Source organism: Cinclus cinclus, chromosome 4 (assembly GCF_963662255.1).
Source record: "Cinclus cinclus chromosome 4, bCinCin1.1, whole genome shotgun sequence".
In the NCBI taxonomy this organism is placed as follows: domain Eukaryota; kingdom Metazoa; phylum Chordata; class Aves; order Passeriformes; family Cinclidae; genus Cinclus; species Cinclus cinclus.
In genome coordinates this window covers 29,541,616-29,559,571 of record NC_085049.1, presented here as the reverse complement: position 1 = coordinate 29,559,571, position 17,956 = coordinate 29,541,616, and the positions used below count along the sequence as shown (strand labels likewise).

The window sequence follows — 17,956 nt, the reverse complement described above, 5'->3', positions numbered from 1 at the left end:
ACACAGGATGTCTGTAGCCCCCAGCCATGTCCAAATATGGACTAGAGGCCTAATCCTAGAAGATTTTTTTTTTTTTTAAATCTTGCAAGGAATGTTTGCTGGCTTGATTCCTTTAATTATGCGGCTCCCCAGGGCAGTGAAGTTTTTAAATACTGGAGACAATATCAATTGTTTTTAATCAAAGCTACTAAAATGATGCTTTGCAGCGAGGGTTATACTGCAGAGCTGAAATACTGCTGAATGTCTGGATGTCTTAAAAATGCTTAAAAACTAAAAGGACTTCTCTACTTCTCTGTTCATCTTTGGAAAAGGTCAGAGGGAAGTGATCTTTTCTCCCTGAATCATGTCAGGTTTGTAATCTGCACAATAGAGAAGATGGGCATACTGAAGAAGAAACATGCCCAAGACTCTCTCCAGGGAAAAGTCTCCTGGTAGGCTGTGCTTAAGATATACTAAACAATGTGAAAATTTCTCCTGTAGAGAAGATATAATTTGGCAGGAATCTCATCCTACAGATGTGAAGGGATTTGTCTCATGCTCTCATTCCTCCTTCAGCCCTGCTGACTCTTCCAGGAATTTTACTATAATCCACTTCTATGCATGGATTGCTTTGCCCCCAGGAGAGCATAGCGCTGACCTCTTCCCACAGAGCACAGGTAGAGGAATGTGCTACAGACAAAAAATTGTCTTATATTCCTTCCGTTTAGTGGAAAGGCTCCTTCTGTGATACTGGGAATGCTGTCTTTTGCTATTGGCACAGCAGTAGCCTAGGCCTTCTCCTAAGATTCTTGAGATCAACCCGCCACTGACCGTTGTTTTGGTAACCAGAGAGTAGGAATAGAAATACAAATTTTTAAAAATAAACAATAATAAAACATTTTCCTGGTACTGCTTACCCGCTAAGTACACCGAGAACCAAGTTAAGTACAAAAAATGACCCTATGATGATTAGTGTAACAAAATAGATCCAGGGCCAGTCCCTTCCTATGGCATCATTGACCTGGAAGAGTGGAATGATAATTAGTGAGACAAGCTCAGATTCTGAGCACTGCAAGGCTCCAGCCAAAGAGATCCCAAGTCACCAGCAGTAAGATTCTTCAATAGCCAGTTTTCTGGAAATTCTTCAATAGCCAGTTTTATGACAGGTTGACATAAATAATTTTGAAGGCCCTGAGGCTGAATTTCTCTGTGAGGGGATAACTCCGCTTTTGTTACCTGTATTGTTATTTGCAATATTTGAACATTTTGTCAAAGCATTTCAGGGCTGATGTGAAGCTTCCTTGGATTCAGATTTTTAATCCCTCTGAAAGTATCCTGGTGACAGGGAAGAACCCTTATTATGGAGTCTTGCCCTGTAGCATTGGAAAAAGGACACCAAAACTGTCAGCTTACCCGCTCAACACACCAAGAACCAGATTTAGAACGAAAAAGGATCCAAAGATGACCAGACTGACAAAATACACCCATGGTAACTCATAGCCCATAGCGTCCTGCATCTGGAAAGATGAAGGAAAGTTAGAAGACAGAGAGGGAAAGCAGAAATGATTAGGCAAAGGAACAGATGGAAAGGTTTGTAAACAGAGCCTGTGGTTGGTTTGCACATAATCATACCAAGTGTTTCTGTGTGCTCTTTCTGATGTGACCACTCCTTTGATTGGTTTTTTTTTCATCTATTTCCTCGCAGTCAGTGACTAGTACAGCCTAGGATATAATGATGGCACTTCATTGGATGCCCAAAATTGTGGACTTACTTTTTGGAATTTACTTACAACCACCACAAAGGGTTGACCCCATGAATTCTAAACTTGGCTGCCCACACATATGACCCTCTGCTGCCAGGGAAACTTCTTAGCACTAGAATCTGTTTTATATGAGGTCGAGTTCTAGCCCATAATAAGATCTTGTATATATTCTAAAAGCATCTAGTACATAAACACTATTTCATCTTGAAATCTCTTTCAAAGTTCAAAATTTTGCCAAGTTGCTAGATACCTTAATAGAATTTCACTTTCATAATGGTATTAAAAATAACGGAGTCCCTTCTTTACTCTTCATAAACACTTATCTTTGCATCCAGACGTAGCATCATTAAAGAAACAGATGGTGGTTAACATTTTCAGGAGCACTAAATTGATTTATGAACATAAATTGCAGACTTTAAAGTATCTAAAGGCATAAAGCAATCTACATTCCTTTGTTTTCCACTCTTTTGAAAATTTTGTCTTCTCTTTCCAGGAAAATGCTCTTTCCTTTGCAACCTAAACATTTGTTGGAATCATAGAAGAAATATCCTTCCATACACAGGCAATTAGATACACTTCAGAGGAGGTAATTTCACTCAATATTCATAACAACTCAGGAAAGGAATTTCAGACCTTCAGTAAGACAAGGCAGGAGAGTAACACTAATATAATCAGTTCATTGTGGATGGAAGTCCATTATCCATTTTTCTTCCAAAGCAAAGTCACTAAAATTCTTCTCTGGCAATAGTCCAGAGTCAATGGACCAATCCAGAACTCCATCTCAGGGCTCCTTCAGCTGTGACTGAACTGAAGTAGACTCATTAAAAAATAAGCTCAAAATCTGCCTCTGTGAAAACAGTTCGTCAGCTCCTTCCTCACAGGATAAATACATTTGGTGGGCAGAAGAGTACCTGAACTGCTAACATTCCCTAAGCATAATAAACTTCATCCCTCTATATAGTTTTGCAAAATTTTTCAGTTAGTTTGTAAATCATACTAATTACTCTTTATGCTTACAAGCCACATTTCATCCCATGTGACCAAAAAGTGCCACCCCTGGTGTCTACTGCACATCAGGGCTTTAACGAGAACAAAGCATCATTGAGTATAAAGATGGAAGCAAAAATTCACCTGAGACCGCAGCTGGGAAACCAGGAAGGCAAAATGTAAATGCCCAAGTAGGATTTCAGTAAAGAAATGAGATTTAACACCCCCTCTCTCCTACAAAGAACACCAATATCTATATAAAGCAATCTGCACAAACAATGAGTGTGGAAGACTTTGAAAACTACCATAAGAATTTACCACTGTAGGCACAATGATGAATTGACATCCCTCTAATTATGATAGATGGTGATAAAAAAACCTTGGCTGCATGGTATTTGTCTCTCATCAGTTTGGGATTTTTTTGTCAGCTGGGAAAGTAGAACTTCTCAATGCTGTAATACAAGACAATCCTAAAGATCAAATGCCAGGGTGCCAGGTACAGAGGTCAAGTGCATGTCAGGGGAGGCACAAACCTTCCCTGGCATGAAGAAATTTCCAGATGGAAAGAAGCTTCCAGCACGTCCTGGTAAAGTATATAACTAGAATATAGTGTACCCTGTTATTCCCAATGCCTGCACAAATGCATAACAATTGTACCAGCTAGCATCAGCACAAATTAGTCCTGTAAAACAGACCTGCATTCTGGTACAGCAGAGCATTTGGGACTTTTCAGACTGAAAATTTCAGAGGCCAGCTTTTCATCTCCATTTTATTGCACAGTTATATATGTAACAGAGAAGCTGAGGGGCAGAGAGAACAAGAGCTTCTCAAGCAGAGAGAAACTGTCAATACTTTGCAGACAGCTGAGTCTGTCTCTTTTGCTGGACTTCCCTATGTTTGGTGCTCTCGTGTCATTTTTCTTTAGTAGCAGGTGAAGTTATTCCATTATTATGAGGTGAGATTATTCCCGTGGGACTGACCCACAGATGACAGGACTGTATGTTATATGGTCATATAATGTTAAGTGTTCATTAAATTATGTTTAAATCTCCCTGCAATAAGGAAACAGTATACTGTGAGCTTACTGCTTGCTCCTGAAAAACAGCTGCAGGAGAAATGCAGAGAAATAGGTTGTTTGGTGAAAGTTGGGGGGGACAGAATGGGGATATACTTAGAACAGTAACAGCAAGGCCAGGAGTGTTGTCACTTGCACCCTCCTGAGTGCAGGAAATGAAGTCTGTGAAATATATTTTGTACTGTTGTCTCCAGTGAACAGGAACTGGATCAGTTACAGGTTACCTGCCTAAGATGAACAACAACTGGTATACAGATCAGTTTTCTGGTGCCTGAATGTAACACTCCTCCCTGAGTGCTTACTACTAGCCCTAGGAATCCCAACAGAAAAAGTAGATCATCTTCTAAACTCACAATTCACAGTTCTCAACAAAGACTCTCATATCAACCAGCGTAGGTCCGAATTACAGCTTTCAGTCCAGGTGATTGCAACCTGATGCCAACTTAAACACGTATGGAACAATTGTTACATCAGCTGGAAGCACAGGATCAGTGAAAATCTGCAGATTGTCATTTATGGAAATAATTCTGCTTTCTGAGTCAAATTGCCTGACCTTTCACAGCTCACATCTCAACACTTACACGTCACTAATCTCAACAGCGAGGAAGCTGGCACATTTCAGAGCATTCATGCATCATCTCTCAGAGATTTTGAAGATAAGGATTCCTTCTCATTATTATTTCCTACGTACCCTCTCTGGCACTTGGGGATATCATTTGGCTCATTATGCTTCAGCTTTCCAATCTGAAAAGTGGGATACTACCTTGCCTCACTGGGTACTGTTGAAGAAACCACACAGTTTCATGACAAAAAGAGGTCATTTCAGCATATATGAGGTCTGTTGGAAGAGCTCTATCTTTGCCAAGCATCCTTAATTGCTATCATGCCTATAGTATTTCAGCAAAGGCTTTTCTCATAATGGTACAGGTAATCATCTAGAAATAACACCAGGGTTTCTAACTCTGTATTTTGCTGATCTCAATTACTATCAGCAGTTTCAGTAGGGGTCAAGGAATAAAAGTCTTTCTTAGTAGACCTTTGTGCTTTTGTCTTCTGATTCTTACAGAAGACACAGGTGAAGTTACATTGGCAAGGCTGCAGACATTCATGCATTAGTTGTTTAGTCTTTTTTATTTTTTTCATTCCCAGGGATAATAGCCTGGCACATTTGCAAGTGTTTCATTCCTTACACAGGCACCATAGTTCAAAGACAGTAATAGAGGCATATAATCTATTACCATTGTGGTTGAGCATCACCAAGTACAGACTTTCAGTCACTTAATGGGGGGGTAGGCACAATTCAAATTCTGCTGACTTCACAATTCACACACTCACACCCTGACACTTTGTGGTGAATGTCTTTCAAAAACATCAGAAGGTCACAGGAAAAGTTTAATTTATCAGAAAAAGGCAGCTGCCACTGGAAAATAGCAAACTGAAGAAAAACATGAAATCTCCCTTGCTTGGTGCGCAGTGCTGGAGAGCTGCAGCTTAATGGAAAGTAAGTTAGGGCATCTGGGCTAGGCTTCTGTTCCTTGAATAAATTGTTAATTGATTTCTAATGACTATAGGATGTTGTGATAACATTTTTTTAAATGCTAGAACTAAAAGTATTCTACAAGGAAGTGTATAACCTTTCACAGAGTAATATTAATGGAGAGGAGCAGCATATTTAATAAAATTAAACGGCAACAAATTTGGAATTTTTGCATAGAAATGCTGTTTTCTATAACCTATCTGTGGAATTTACAGCCTCAGAAAACAACCCAGCCAAAACTAATGGTTATGGCCAGTAGCAAGATCTCTGGCTGAAACCAAGTCTTCCTTGTGACAATCTAATACTGGAGAGTATTGGGAGCAGGAAACAGCAGAAATAAGAGATAACACTTAACTGTCATTTAATATATCCTCCAGCTTGAAGCCTTTATGTTGAAAACCATCTTTTTCAGGAACAGTACTTAAGCACTTTCCTAACTTTCGGGATGCGTAGAAGTAATTTCCTCAGCTCAGACAAAAGATCTCATGATAGGCTACTGGCAGGCAGAGCTCAGGGGATACATGAAGGGCATGTAGGTATTGATGAGAGATTGGGATACTTATCACTGGTCAATAAGGTTTTGATTAAAACATAAATTTTCCTTTTCCACCTCCTCTTTCCTTCTCTTCCAATGAATATTTGGGTGAATGCATTTCATTCACATATGAAACTAAAACTGTAAACTCTGTGTTTTTTTTTTATTTTTTATAGGATGATGCACTGTTTTGCACTGTGAGGGGAAAATATTCTCTGCTATAGTTTTCAGTCAGAACTTGGGTACAGCTCCTATTATAATAAACAAAGGATGGAGCTCTACTCTTCACAGCTATAGTTGAGTTGACAATATTAAAGAAAAAATATCCATATCATAGACAGGAGGTAAGCACTACATCTCAGGCAAGGATTATGTGACCTAGGAAGTAGAATACTCCTATTCTTACACTACTTTCTTTGGCTTCCATTGTATCTTCACACTGCCTTCATGATCATTAAAGCTCTTTGTTTCTGAAACTTCACTACATTTGAACTTTGCACTCATGCAGGCAAAGAAAAAAAGATGTCATAAATCCATAAATCCTTCAGAAATAATTAAGGCAGGGTGAATTTCCTACTAAATGTCTGTATATATCTGTCCAGTGAAGAAGCAAAACTTTGAAAGATCTACCTTTCCTCATGCTAGATATATTGCATGAGCAGAAACAGATGAAGAACAAAATATTCACCCCAAATGAGAAAAATTATATTGCTGGCAGCTCCTAAGAACATCCAACTAACAACTGTAATTGGTGACAACAGGATTTTTGAGGCTGCTCTGCAAACAAAAAAAAAAAAGTTTTCTCAACAAAACAATATTGTCTGGTTAACTTTTCAATTGCAGGCCGTCCTTGAGCTTAAGAACCCTTGGCTCTGCAGTACTTTGAGTCTTTTCATTGAAAGCTCTTGGTAGTTATCAGAGGATGTGTGACAAGATGGTTTGACTCCTGTTTTTCTCTCAACTTCTACTTAGAGATCTGAGACATTGGGGAATTGTCTCATTTGGTTATGCTCTTACCTTGTAGGTGGGAAAAAGGACTGTGACTATTGAGACTGTGACACAAATAAATCAACCCCTAAATATGCAGAAATTTAGTGTTGTTAGCTCGGGTAATGGATCCTGTACATTATGTTTTTATCTGATCTCTAAACTGTACACTGCTGATGTTATACTGGAGTTTTCTAATGTAATAATTGTATTAGCTATGCTATTTTAAATGTATTCTAAACCTTGCTGCTTTTAACAAGGAAATTGTTTATTATTATTATTCACAATTTCTAACTTTACAAAACTGTAAGTGCTTAGAAGAAGCCCCAGAAAGATATCAATGATGTGACACAGAACTAAAGGTTGAGTTACAAGGGACACGGTACTAAAATTGACTTTGTATTATAGGCTCAATAAGCACTTTTTCCAACCTGTGGGGCAAACAATGACATGGTTTCTTTAGCACACTGAAATCCTGCATTCCTGAATCTGCTGGTTTGTTTGGAGCCTGAATGGTGTGAGGCTGCTCTGTATCAGGTCAATAAAGATAAGAAGAAAAGCATACTTTTACTTGATAAATTCCTGGATGCTCTCCACATACACTTCAGGTAAGTCTATTGACAAAACATATATTCTTCTGACTTCACCATTCAGAAAAGGAGCAAGGAAAGGATCATATTTCCTATTACCCAGCACATATCCTAAAAAGTGGATTTAGTGCATTATTACACTAAGGATGCAGATTCTACCTTGCAGATCCTCCATTATTTAAAATCTAATTAATTGTTTGGTTTTTAATCCTGCAGTCATGTCTGTGCATAATTTAAGGCACATAAATTAATAATTTGACTGAGGCCAATAGTCAATATTATTGTTATCAGTGGAAATGAGCTGATATGCACAAGTGCTTTGCTTGAATAGGCTGGGGCACAGGACTGGGAGGAATGTATGATTAGGAATCTTCAGAAATTCCTTGGGGAAAAAAATTGAAGCTTAATATACCTAATTACTAAAAAATGGCAAAAGCATTGAAGCATTTCCATCTATAAATGCTACTGCATCATGAAAAGTATTATCATCTTGTTGACCTGGAATAGTCTTTTAGATGTTCTGAGTCTTTTGAACAGGTGAAAAGGAGTGGGAAATTAAGGTCTGAGAGCTGACTCAAGGGACAGAGACGGGGGCAAAAATTCTAAAAGGCATCAAAATTTTTGATAAGCAAAAATGTAAAAACTAAAATAAACTAAACTTATTTTTATGAACTTGGAACCAATGGTTTAAAATACTGGCATGTATGTCTTTGCTCTTAGTCTGGGTAGAATATCTTGCTAAGCATCCTTGCTTGTACCCTTGTAGTCTTACAGGGACTTTAAGCCACAGTCATTCCTTAAAACTATTCCTAAACGCTCCACATTTTGTAGCTGGTGCTATCAGATGGGTGCAAAGGAGACACCAGAGTTCAACCCAGCTTGAATTTGAACAGATGACAGTAAAAGGAACAAGGAAACTGGTCCTGTTTTGACAGTCACATTACTTTTATTCTGAAGTACTGAAGGAAAAGGGAAATTTTAAGCTGAGGTGTCTTCTCCAAGCCCTTAAGGCTCTATTTACTGTGTTACCTCAACTGGGGAATTTTACAAATTGTGTATGTGCGTTCTCTAGATACATATAAACAGCTATAACTTTTTTCAGTATCTTCATGAGAAAGGCAAGACAGAGATGGGGGGAAGACAAGGGCACAGGGATCCTGAACCAGGGCAGAGAATGCTCCAGACAGGTTATTCTGCTATGCAGTCACTGTAGGATAAAAATGAATAACGTAGGCAAGATTCACCATATGGTGGCAGTAGGAAAAATAAGACGACTCCCATCTATAGGTTGGTTCCCCAATCATTCTGTATACTCTGTAGTGATGGAAAGAGCAAATTAAAATTCCACTCTGAAACAGAAACACTGGCAATTTGTACAGAACTCTCTGCAGGAGCTAAATGGAGCCATTAACTGACAAAGGACTGCCTCGATGAGGGCAACAGAAGCATCAAGATTAATTTGCAACAGAGAACCCTTGAGAAAGAATCAAAGAAACTGCAACAATGGAAGATGAGTCCAGAATAGAGAAGGGTAACACTACAGACAGATCTGAGAATGTGGCGACTTCAGAGGTTGCTTCTTCACCTCTTCTAACAAAGATTGAAGTTTTTCAAAGATCAAAGATGTTGAATCTCCCGTAAATGTCCTCACCCACATATACATGCCCTGATCCAGGTGAACCGTAATTTGTGGTTTATTAATTAAAAGCTTTTGGTATAGCTATAGTTCATTGTCTGATCTCCCTGACAGGAGGGTGCAGTCTCCAGAAGTGACCAAGTGACCAGAAGTGACCACACAGCACTCTACAGAAGACAAAGGGGAGCAGGGCTGGAGCTCAACCTCCAGAGCCATGAGAGAACACACTTCTGCAGGAGATGCACCTTGGGGAGACTGTGCAAAGGCAGGAGTCCTGCAGGAGGGTCCTACCAGGTTGCTGCTCCCTGCTCAAGAGCAAGGTGGGAGCTGAGATCAGCTCTGCCTTAGAACCAGGTCGCTGCTTGATGGCAAAGTGAAAAAACATGTAAAATAGCTCATATGAGCTCCTCTAAAGTTATACAGGAATGCCATTTTGCTGTTACATGGAACAAACCATATTTGCTTCGGTTGCATATTGTTTGAGGGAAGTGCATTGCTACAGTAGCATTTGCCACACTTTTTTTTATAACAGCACATTTTAATCAGTCATTAAATACAGGCCCCTTTTCAAGGATATGCACATTTTATCAGCTGGGAAAGACTTTATACAGTCAGAAAAACATAGAAAAACACCAAGCTTTATCTAGCTGATACTGTCTGTATGCATTCACTCAGTCCTTCTACTGTGTTTTTTAGCTCTCAGTATACAAGCACTGAACTCTACAACATTATTTCCCTTGTTAGTAAAGTTCCACATTCATATTTCATCTGTTTTCGGCTTGGGTGCACATTGTTTTTTACAGTCTGATGTTCTTTGCCAGACTGAGCCATTATGGAAAATACAAGATCTCTGTCTGAGGGTAAGGAAGAGAATTACAGCTTGCATTCAAATACCAGCGGGTCAAAATGTCTGTGGCACACAATGATTGAGCTGAGCTGTTTCTCACTGCAAGTTATTTCTGTTGAAAATGGTTCCTGATCCTGTACTTCTCCAGCACAGCAGGTTGTGCTTGCTGGAGAGGTGGGGAATCATAGAACCATTAAGCCTGGAAAAGGCTTCTAAAGATCAAGCCCAACCACCAACCTAGAATCAACACCCTGTTCAGCACTAGAGGGGAAATACTGAATGTGTTTAGCAGTGTCCTAGTTAAATCTGTGATTTAAAATGGCCCTCACACAAGTTTACTGTACAACTTCAACAGATGGCAAAGGCCATCTAACTTCACACTTCTCAAAATAGAGGAGAAAACCTTTGGGCTCTCCCTTCACTTAAAAAAGCCCAGCAGTGTTACTGGCTTTTGTTTTTCACAAAGTTGCAACTTTTATTAGCACTAGTAGTGCTCCAAAGGGACATGCATCATCATGGCAAATCTGCTATCTGAAGAGCAGATTTGCTGACAAAATCTCAGCATGTTAAATTTTGTTAGTACAACTACCCCTGGCAAATTCCTCTAGTCAGCTCTGGAAGGGGAAAGAAAAATAATCAGGAATCTACAATTTATACATCCTCCCATGCACCTGTAATTTTGTGCTTTCTCTGTTTCTCTGTGAAAACTGGAGGGTGCTACATATCTCTGCAGCATGTTTGGCAATACAGGGATTCTGAACTCACACTAAAAACATCACTTACACATCAAGAAAGCCTTAAATCAAAGAAAAAAATCTAAGCTCTAATAAAACTCTTGCTTTGCCACCTCACTTTCTCCAGGCTTAATTCGTAAAAGAGAAAAAAAAATGTATCTCAATTCAGTTTAACATGGAACATGTTAACCAAAAGTGAAATATTGAAATTCAATTACTGCCAAGTGATAAAGCAACTCACATTCTAGAGCATGCTGAAACTGCTGCAGTTTGAGGATGTAAAAAATTCTCCCGAAACTGTTCCCTCAGATGTCAGGTGATTTTTTTTCAGTGGTGGCCAGGTCACTCTGTCTGCTCTGAAGGTGTCTGGGTCATACAGACCAGTGGGGAAAGAACATGCAAGACACTGACCCAGGCAGGGCTCATAAAGACGTGAGGCCCAGACTGAGCAGGTACTCAGGACTTCCCACAAACACATCCTGCTGTCTGCTGTGTCAAGCCCTTGCTCTTGACCCATTCTGCTTGTTGATACAGATGACTGACAGATCCTTTTCCCTACCTCTCCTGAACTCAACAGCTAACATCAATAGCAGTATTACTTTGGCCTGCTTAGTATTCTGCTCTTCATGGTTGCTGAACAGTGGATCTGCTTAGAGGAGGTTCATGCCATTGTGCACCTGCAGTGCTCTGCCAAAGCCAGGTACCTGCAGATGGGCCATGAAAGGCCACGAAGGCTCTCTTTTTCTTTTATGACTGATTACATGGGTGGTTGTTGAGTGAATTTGTAATTTACAGAAATACCATGGAGTGACCTCCAAAAATTGTTTGGATGCATGTGACTCAATCAGGATTTGAATTCAGAGCTCCAGAGGTAAACATCACAGAGCTTTATCTGAATTGCCTGATTCCCACATAGGTGTGTACAACACTTTTCTCCCCTTTAAAAGAAAAAGGTTGGGCTTTGAGAAAGTCATCCAAGAGCCCAAAGGTTATCTAGCCACAGTTCTTTCATTACAGCCACTGCAGCAGTTCCATCTCTTACTGCTACTCTGTTATGTAAAAACCTTTTTGCCCTTTAATGTCTTTGGAAATTCACTCCAAAAGAATAAAGTGCTCAATTCAAGCATAAAAATATCCTCTGCAATGGTGGGTTTCCAAATCTAAAAATTTCATCTTAGAATTCTGGGCTATCCCTTCCTGCCTCTGTTTACTTTGTGTTTATATTTGCATGGCTGATTATCCAGAAAGGATTTTCTCCTTGTATTACTGTATTGCTGTTTTATAAGTGTTTTTTTTTTTATCTCAGTGTAGACTGATAGCAAATTCTTCCACAACTATATAAGAACACTACTGATTGCTGCATACACAGGAATATACAAGCACACACTATTCATTGATTTCCATAGTCAATTAAGTCCTTAAAAATAAATATTATGAAAAACAGCACTGTAAGATGTAGATAATCACCACCTCCTTTAATAAGTGAAAGCAAAACTATCAATTTGTTTTTGCACTTGATCAGTACATCCCATGTTCCTCTGTATCGAGTTCACAATCTAGGAATCTTAGGAAAATTCTACATTTTAGATAATTAATCCATCTTCCAGTTGTGAAATCACATCCAAAATTCTCAAATAAAATGTACAATATCTAGAATTCCTAGCACACAGGTAATAAACCTTTGTCTGATAGGCACTCAGAGATACTGTAAAAGCTCTAAAGGTTTGCTGAAGAAATTACTTTCAAAGAGCCTGAACGAGCTGCAACTGCATTACTGACAGACAGGACTGCCCCTTCCCCTTTTCCTATGAGTCTTATAAGCAACACCACATAGGCAAGATTAGCACAACATCCTGACTGATTTGTTTTAGATATGCTTTAGAAGTCAACAGAGTTGATGCTCTGTGGTGGATATTCATAGAATAGTTTAGGTTTGAAAGGACCCTTAAAAGCCATCTAGTCCAACCCCCTGCAATGAGAAGGGACAAATTCCATGAGATCAGGTTGCTCACAGCCCTGTCCAGCCTGACCTTTAATGTTTAGATGGGGAATCTACCACCTCTCTGGGCAACCTGTGCCAGAGTTTCCCCACCCTCATTGCAAATATTTTCATCCTTATATCTGATCTAAATCCACTCACTTTCCATTTTAACTCACTACCCCTTGTCCCATCATGACATACCCTTGTACAGAGGGCATCTCCAGCTCCCTTGTAGGCCCCCTTTAGGTACTGGGAGGTCTCTCTGGAGCTATCCTGTTCTCCAGACTGGACAACCACAGCTCTCTTAGCCTTTCACAGAATCCCAGAATTTCCTCACAGGAGAGCTCCTCCAGCCCTCTGATCATCCTCACAGCTCCCCTCTGCACTCATCTAACAGCTCCATGCTCTGCCTGTGCTGGGGCCCCCAGGCAGCACTCCAGGATGGTCTCAGCAGAGCTGAGCAGAGGGGAAGAATTCCCTCCTTCCCCTGCTGCCCACAGTGCTTTGGATGCAGCCCAGGACATGCAAGTGCACATTGCTGGGTTATGTCCAGCCTGTCATCCACCAAAACCCATGAGTCCTTCCCAGTAGGAAGACTGAGTCCTCTGATTGACTTCTAAATCAATAATTTTAAACTTCTGGTCTCTTTGTATCTTTTGGAAAATGTGCTCAATATTGTTTTTAGGTCTTCAGTTTGGGTGCAGTTCAGAGGATTGGAGTTACAAGAAGACAGTTCTAGAGTGGGCCATGAGTGCAGATAAACTACACACTTATGATGACATGACCACTCATCATACTGAGCCCTCAAATCCTGCTCAGGCAGAAATCCCTCAGAAACCAAGGAATAAAGCCAATATTAATGGACCAATTCTCTTTGCAGGCAGGAAGGAAGGACTTTATGTCCACAGTAAGACTGGTGAAGATTTAGTTGTATTGCCCCTTGTCTTAAAAGCAAGATGTTGAAACAAGTTAAGCTCAAAATAAACAATAATTTAATAATTGGTTCTAGATACATGTCTTGTGTCCTGACCTTGGGCATATTTCCTTGTCTTTTTCTTTCCCAGGATCTAGATAATGAACCAGTCTGTTATTTGTGTATTTGTCTAGTAGATATGGGTCCACAGCTAACAAATCTGATGATATTTTTTCAGAAGGCATCAATCACAATTTCTTGATAAAACTGGTGCTAGACATAAGCAATGCACCCACAAACAGAAGCACTCAAAATCCTAAGTTGTGTAGAAATGTTCCAGTAGTTTAGCTCTTAATTTTATAGCTCCAGGACAAAAGAATAAAGATTAAAGACAAGAAAGGTCTCTGTGGTGGTGATTAGACAGCAGCAATTAGGACACAGTCTAAAGAAGAACAAAAGAAGAAAGAAAAGTGAAAGGGCAACAGAAAGACAGGGCTATTATAAAGGTCCTTCCCACACAGGAGCACTGGGCAGAGGGTCTCTATTAACACCTCCCATAACCAACCCAAAAAATCCTATTTTTAATAGAGAGTTTCTTTTTATGTTGAGGAAGATGGCTGAGCAGTCCAAAGTTGAGTTCTGAAGGGCTCATAAAGACTTCATTTCACACAACAAGCGTATTGAACAAATGTTCAGCAGCAGGTTTTCGTGGCAGGTGCCAATGAGTAAATCACTGCTGTTACTCACTTTCAAGTCAGTGGTACAGCAACCATTGCAGTTGCATGTGCAGTTGTTAACTAGGAAAAGGAAAACAGATTGAGGTCAGCATTTATGCAAATTACATGTGGAAACTGCTTTTTCAGTGCATTGATGCTGTGGCCCTTCAGTGCTCTGAACTATGGCTCCTCTCCCCTTACCCACCACTGTTGCAGCAGATGGAGATGAAATAACCTCTGCAATCACAGTGATGGGTTGCTCATACTTGCATGCTTATTCTCTGTAAATTTTTCACATTCATGCAACCCCCTGCCAAAAAGATGATTAAAAAAACCTCAACCCCACAACAATAAAAGCCCAGCATTTTCTTGGAGGGGCAGAGGAGGATGGGGAATAAACACCATGGAAACATGTAGACAGATATATTCTTAGAATCAGATAATTCTCTTTTGTGGAAAGTCTTACTAATTCAAGCTTAAGTGCTGCAAGAATAAAGGGTTAGAAGGAAAAACACAGCTGGTGAAAATTGGGGGTTGCAGTTCTGCATTTAATGTCTTCCACTTTGAGGCAATACCTCTGAATTTCTCACATCTTCCTCATTGGCTGCAACAGGATGGAGGAGGGGGATGAGAAAAGCTTACAGAATCTGTCAATGCTGTCAGCAAAGTAAATTACATCTGTTGTTCAATTTGTTCCGTTTTGATTTCATGATGGGAACTGGAAGGGTGACTGTAAGCCCGTGTTTCAAGCTGATTTAGCGACTCTTGAAAGTATGATCTCAAAGACTGAGAGGTGGAGGGAAGTTCCAGGACAGCCTGTTTAACTCACTGCATCTGTATGTGTTTCTCTCTGCTGTCGCTGGGGATGTGATGCTCCTGGAGGTTTGCACTGATTCAATCTCACTGCGCTGTGTCTCTCACTGTACTGTAGTGGCTATACTGCACTGTTTTAGACTATTAACTCATTTTCTTGCCTAGGGGCTGGGGAAGACTAACAAGGATTTTTTAAATCTGAGGGAGTCAACTTACTATGTGCCAGTTTGGACATCTCTTCCAGGGACAGGTTAGTGCCCTGGATGTCATCCAGGCTTGGCCTTAGTCCATCTATAATAATACCACACTCTTTAGTTTACACTTACAGCCTTGAGGTAAATTGTTCCTGGAGGAACTGCATGTTATTTTCAGAGACTTGACCAAGTATTCTGAAGTGCTGTCCAAATGACATGGGTCAGAGCCAAGACTCCAAAACTGATGGCAGGCTCAGGGTTGCTCATTGTTAATATTCTTCAAGTAGATCAAGCAGAATTACTGAATCCTAGAATTCAAGCTGTGAGGGGCAAGCAGAACAACTCAGGACCAGGCTCTCCACTGCCCAGGAATGTGAACAGCCCAATACAACAATTTGCAATTTCCCTGCACTTTGTTTTCATTTTTATCTACCATTGCTTAGATGCAGGGCAGTGGAGAGACCAGGCACGTAAAGCTAAGGCTGCAGTGGGTAGATTTGCATGCAGTGTCACAGGTCTCCAGCTGCAGAGAGCACATTTCACGCAAAGATGAAAACCTTTGTAGAGACAGGGCACTGGCTGAATTGAATTTAACTCAAAAACAAAGCTTCCCCTGAAGGACAGTAAACTGATGAAAAACAAAAAGAAGATCCATTAGGGAAGGTTGAAAGAACCGAATCTCCTCAGATTAGAAAAAGATTAAGTGAAGACAAACAATGCCTACAAATATTTAAACACTATGTTATAAACTGCTCAGAGATTAATTTTCCTCCTTAGTCAACAAGACAATACAAAATAATGGACTGCAGCAGAGGCTGATTACAAAATACCAAATGATTCAATTCGCAACATTTGGATTTTCATCTGCTGCTGGAAGTTTCCAAGATGGGTGGGCCTTCAGAAATGGGCCTTGGTGCCTGCACCAAGTGGGCTGCTAATGCTGGCTGATCATACATTAAGGAGAGTTTTGAGAATAATAACCTCAAATCCTTCTATAACGCATAGGAAAAGTTGTAACGTGACATATCCCAAGAGGTGCCTGTCTACTCAGTGGTTCTGTGGGCTGACTGCCCATGAGACAAAGGCTCCTTCCATGGGGCAAAATAAACTTGTAAGACTGAGGCAGTACAGGAGATGTGTTTGTAGAAACACTTAACACTCCCTTCAACAAAGATCAATTCTTCAGTGAAGAGTCAACAAGGCTGTTTTGAACAGATTTTCATCCTGTCCAATATAGTTATTTCACATTAAAAATTTGGGCCTTTTTAAGTAATTATCCTACCTTCCATGATAGCAGTATCAAACTGTTTTCCCTAACGTTTTTCTTTCCTATTTCAAAAGAAACCAGTCTACTCGCAAGTCTTATCTCTAAGAGAGAGAGAGAGAGAGGAGATTGGAAAGTGTATTGATCTTAGTGATGCCAAGTCCTTTGAGGGAATAAAAGTTTATTGCTTTTCTGTCTCTGATTATCTTTTTGTGAGGATGTGTATCAGAGGCTGGGAAACAGCACTCCCTGAGAAAGGAGACAGGCTTCCCTACACAGGTGGAAAGCCTGCATAGGGAAACATGAAGAAGGAAGCAGGAAACTGAAGTTAAAATCTGAAGAGCTAGCTATTAAGTGGATTAGGAGTCCAGGGCTTGTGGAAGGTCACTCAGCTTTCTAACTTTGAAACATGCAGCATTTACCTTGCAAATTGTGGCACAGGACAGATACAGGTTTCATGAAATGACTACTATATTTTTCAGGGCAACATGCTGAAATGTGCTAAGCTCCCTCCATTCCAACTGAGAAGAATGCAGAGATCTAATTATCTTTAAAAAGTTGTGGGGTTTTTTAATTTTTTTTATTTTTTATTTTTAAATAAGAAGATATAATTGAGAAGCACTTATAGAAAAGTACAAAGCAAGGGAATTGCTCCATGATATCAACACTTCCAGCCAAGTAATTCAGCCCAGAGCTTTATCTGTTGTTCTGCTGAGTTTTAGGCCAGGCACACATTTTCAGATTTAAGAAGGGAGCAAAGAAAATTCTCTGCATCCACATGTATGTCCTTGGAAGACTAATCTCAACAGATATGAAGGCCTTGATCAGGCATCTGTAAGTGCTCATATTGTACTATGACTGCATGTGAGAAATCTCAACAACATGATCAAGATTTTGCAAAATACAAAGTGAGATCCTGACCTTTTGAAATTAATGACAATTTTGCCATTGACCCCAGCAGGACCCCAGATTCAAACCTTGTTGTCTACCCTGAATTGCAGAGGAGCTGAGAACTTGACAGTCTGCTTGAGCTTTGAATGCTCAGCACTTTTAAATATTAGCCCATTAGCTAACATGGTTAAGTTTAATTTTTGTCTGCAAAACTGTCTGAGCTGCATCTCAAATTTTCTTACACTGTATTTTTAAATCTACTTTCAGTGTAAAATGGACAGCAAACTCTGTATTTCTAATTTAAATAACTGTGCAGATTTATTTCCTTATAAAGAAAAATTTAATTTTTGTGATCTCACTGTGGTTTCAGGAGATCTTTCAGAGCTGAGAAGAGAATACCCTCCTATCTCTGCACCCTGTGGAGATGCAGCACCCAATGGGTTGTCTATGACAAGTCCACTCCTCCTCAGCCAAAAAGGCAAAGACTGGGAATAAAGTAATGTATGAGTCAGAC

At 39.9% G+C, this 17,956-nt stretch overlaps 1 protein-coding gene across 2 annotated transcripts in view; it reads right to left on the bottom strand.

Annotated features, from left to right (window-relative positions):
* Nucleotides 1-17,956, bottom strand: part of CACNA1C (calcium voltage-gated channel subunit alpha1 C) — a 445,763-nt gene that overhangs the window by 135,041 nt on the left and 292,766 nt on the right. The window contains exon 8 of one of the 2 annotated variants that reach the window (XM_062491895.1): nucleotides 1,393-1,496. In XM_062491895.1, coding sequence (XP_062347879.1) covers nucleotides 1,393-1,496 — 104 coding nt within the window. Of the gene's footprint in view, nucleotides 1-896; nucleotides 1,001-1,392; nucleotides 1,497-17,956 lie in introns of both variants that reach the window. The other variant, XM_062491894.1, reaches the window with a different exon arrangement.